The 3871-nt window shown below is 39.4% G+C and overlaps 1 protein-coding gene across 1 annotated transcript; it reads right to left on the reverse strand.

Moving 5' to 3' along the window:
- Positions 1-1227: 1227 nt before the first annotated feature.
- On the reverse strand, positions 1228-3363 carry LOC140162029 (carbohydrate sulfotransferase 14-like). Its single transcript, XM_072185319.1, has 3 exons — positions 3336-3363; positions 1873-2239; positions 1228-1693 (listed from the first exon to the last, which is right to left on the reverse strand). Exons 1-3 carry the CDS (start codon positions 3361-3363, stop codon positions 1228-1230), a joined length of 861 nt encoding a protein of 286 aa, XP_072041420.1.
- Between the last annotated feature and the right edge of the window lie 508 nt (positions 3364-3871).

Below are 3871 nucleotides of genomic sequence, written 5' to 3' on the forward strand. Positions count from 1 at the left end.
GAGGTGAACTGGAGATCGTGAGCCTACTATTTCCGAGACCGCCAGGTCGAGGGAAATAGTAAGCTCACGGTCTCCAGTTCACCGAGGGGACAAATAGATTCCACCAGATCCCGAATTTAGAGCAGTAAATATTTGTTTTATATCCTTCATTAATATATTCTTTGTTCATTAATTGGTTAAATAATAGAAAGGCCTTTATCATAGACATAGGCCTAGGCATAAATGTAGGCTAAGCCCTAGCATAATCAAGGCTAGGCTAGGCTTGCCGTGCTTTGTTTTGATTGAATACACGTAGGCCTACATGCACAAAGCACGCACACAATTGAGTGGCTATAAAGCTTACCGTTGTAATGTTTTATTAACCTCTACAATACCGCCGTGAAACGAGTAACCATGTTCTCTGTTATTTCGCCGTCAATATTAAGATATTGTTCCTGATGTAACTCAGATTATGTTATTAAACTGCCGTATTTAGCTGCACTTCTGTGCTGCTGCTTGTGTACTTCGCAAGACAACACGACTTGCTACACATTAATACCCCAGAACCGGTAGCGATATCCCGCGTATGTGGCGAGTTGCACCGACCGCTAGGAACTGCGACGCGGCTATGAGGTCATACGCGCTCAGAGGGAGTATAGCAAAAAATATATCCCGGGGAAATAGCACTTTGAGTCGGCTTTTTAACTGCTTTGCAAAATAGCAAAACTATTTTTGGTCACATGATACTCGTTTAACCAATTAATGAACGAGAATATATTAATGAAGGATATAAAGAAATATATTTGCTAGAAGTTTGGAGAATAGTTAAAATATTGGCCGGTTATTTTTCACACAGTGATAACTAGGCAAATGCAATATAGGCCTACTTCTTCATACACCATTTGTAAAGGTCGCGCGTCAATGGTGAGAGCACTGTGTATTGTGTATAGGAAAACGGACAGTAACTGCAGTAGCCTATGATAGAGACCCCTTTTTCATATTGAACTTTTTTGTTTTTGTTTTGGGAATTTTCAGAATAGAGAACCTTCGGAATAAAGAACCGTATGTTTTTCGGAACAGCGAACCTTTAATAACATTCGGAATAGAGAATGGTAAAATTGCACGTTCGGAAAAGCGAACCTTTGGAATTGCGAATCTCGGAATAGCGAGAATAGCGAGAGGACCCCGACAGACAGAACCGCTAGCCTCTATCCCTGTTGCGTATGAAAGGATTATTATGTGCTAGTTTTATTCCAGGGTTTTATTTTCATGAACGCCTGCGGATTGTGATATTTGGTTTAACGCATCCATTCGATCCTCATCTTCACTTTTAAATCCCGTTATCGATGTAGGTCGTTCGTATCCAAACAACACCATATCCTGCTCAAACCGTTTCTCAAACTGCAAAACATCTTCCTCGGTAACTTGCTCATACGCCTTTTGAACCCTACTCGCCATTGAACTATTAGTCGCGTGGTGTGCTTTAGTTTGCACTATACTCGTCAGATTCGTAGCGCCAATATGCGATAATATGTATGTTGAAACCCTACTCGTCAGATTCGTAGCACCAATATGCGATAATATGTATGTTGAATCTTTGTTAATTGTTTCTAATTTTCCGATGAAATTATACTTGATGGCACACGGACTGCATATTCGGTACATCTCACGCCAGTGATCATCCATAAAGTTATTGTCGGTATCACTAACATATCTGATAAATTCCTGAAATTGAACCTTTATTTTATCGTCTTTCATCAAAATCACTTCTTGTTCTGCCTTTCCAGTATAGTTTAAAGAAAATTTCTTTCGCCAATACTGGACATTATTTTTCTCATTATGGGACCATAATTGCGCTGAAAGGGTATAGTAAATGGATTGCTTATGGTAAACTTTTCGTTGTACGCAGACAGCGCCCTCTCATGCGGGTTTCTGACTATCATTATTTTAGTGTAATTTTGCAGTCTCTTTTCACGTTCCTCAGGCGAAAAGTTTTCTAGACTCGGGATATATGTTCTGTGCACGCTAGGGTAATCGTACTTTCCATTTAAAGTAAGTATGACCCCTTTCCAATTAGTACAGGCAACTTTCGGGATGTAACAATATAACAAATTGTGTGCGTCGGATACTAAAATGTGTCTCAAAACGTCATTCGTGATATTTTCATGAGGGTAATGTGCGCATGCGTTTTCGACAGTGTTTCGTCTGCTCTCTTGCTCCTTGATCCACTCACATTCATCTCCAAGTAAATCGTCACAATCTGAGTACAAAAAAATCATAATGTGATATAAACACAACATAAAGAAGTCTTGTTATGACAATTTGATTGATAAGATCGTGTGTAGAATTTTTATAGTGCCAATTTACTACTAAATTTGCTCTCAAAGACTCTAAGGGGTGGTGCAATAATTATGTGTACCCCCGGGGTGGTGAATTCTCAAAATGGTCACCCAAAGGTCGCTTGACACCCCCTCCCTTCGGCCGTGCCAACAATATTTGACCCCCCCTCTTTTGACGTGCCAAAAACCTTTGCCCCCCTCTTTTGATGTGCCAAAAAATCTTTGCCCCCCCCTTACACATGCAAGATTTTGGGGAACCTGACTTTAAAACCTTAAATTGTCTTATCATATAATGCGAGCATAGCTAGCAGGACATTTTGCATATTTGAACGTGTTTTAACGTTTTCTTACACCTTTTTAGGTTTTTTTGGCTAATACACGATGGTTTTTGGAGTAGTGCGATTTGCCATTTGAAACAACACTGAGAACCAGTCAAATTCTACCGGTAAGTAGTTCTGATCCCATGCACATCTATAGCTTGTCCCAAGAAAAATGGGGTAATATAAACAGCTTGTCCCAAGAAAAATGATGTAAGCAAAAACTAATTATGGCTATGAAAAATGTAACCCCTAAATGACCTTTGACCACAAACACTGGTTAACCAAGCATCATTGTAAGTGGTATCAATGCACTATGTTGCTGATTGTTGCACTTAGCAGATATAAATTGTTGAAGATATTTTTTACATTTGGACCAAAAATGACCCCTTAATAAACTTTGACCCGAATTCTGTGTATACCCTATTATCTATAATTATCTATATTAGACAATGGGTATAGCCGATATTTGTGCAAGTGACATCATTGTGCTATGTAATCTGTTGCACAAGAAGCATTTTCAAGGTATTTGGTTATATACCAGAACAGAAATGCCTCCTTAACGACCTTTAACCCCAACTCTGTGTGCACCCTATAAACACTGGATACATTGTATTATATAGCCGATGCTTTTGTTCCCATGACCACGCCGAATCAGGCTGCGCTCCTGATTTACATACAGTTTCAAACAATAACTTACCATAGGTCGTTTTCTCCACTGACGACATAAAATGACTCGTAACGCCAAGTATTCCTGTTTTAAGCCGACTACTGACATGAAACAAGCTCAAGTTGAGGTTTATTTGGCGAGGTAAAAACAGGACAGCAAACAGAGTAGCTAGAACGATGCATATAACGAATAAAAGTTTAACACGATATATTAATTTCATGATGACTACTGCGGGTAGAGACGGCAGGAATTGTATTTACATAAAAGTTGCTCTACATCTGTTTGATAAAATATGTACTACTATTTTTAATAGGCATGCGCGCATACATCCGGGAGGCAAGCAGATCAGAGTCACGTCTGGCCCGTGTTTTGATACTAAGAGTTGTTTTGGACGGGGATATTAACGGGTCATCTTTAAAAAAAAAACCGCTCAGAAAAGGCTTAGGAGAACAGTGTAATGCCTGTGTAAGTATGCTACCAGGTGATGAGCGCCGTGCATTCTCTAAATTCAGTTGTCAGCCGTGTAATTGAATGGCACACAGAGTCAACATCCTGTATTATAAATA

The sequence above is a fragment of the Amphiura filiformis genome, chromosome 10, assembly GCF_039555335.1.
Source record: "Amphiura filiformis chromosome 10, Afil_fr2py, whole genome shotgun sequence".
Taxonomy (NCBI): domain Eukaryota; kingdom Metazoa; phylum Echinodermata; class Ophiuroidea; order Amphilepidida; family Amphiuridae; genus Amphiura; species Amphiura filiformis.

What these genes read in the sequence shown, in the direction of transcription:
- LOC140162029 (XM_072185319.1), bottom strand. Translation starts at nt 3,363, where the DNA reads ATGTCGTCAGTGGAGAAAACGACCTATG. An exon ending in AGTGGAGAAAACGACCTATG is followed by an intron (nt 2,240 to 3,335) that starts GTAAGTTATTGT and finishes TTTTGTACTCAG; the next exon opens with ATTGTGACGATTTACTTGGA. An exon ending in CTGTCTGCGTACAACGAAAA is followed by an intron (nt 1,694 to 1,872) that starts GTTTACCATAAG and finishes GGAATTTATCAG; the next exon opens with ATATGTTAGTGATACCGACA.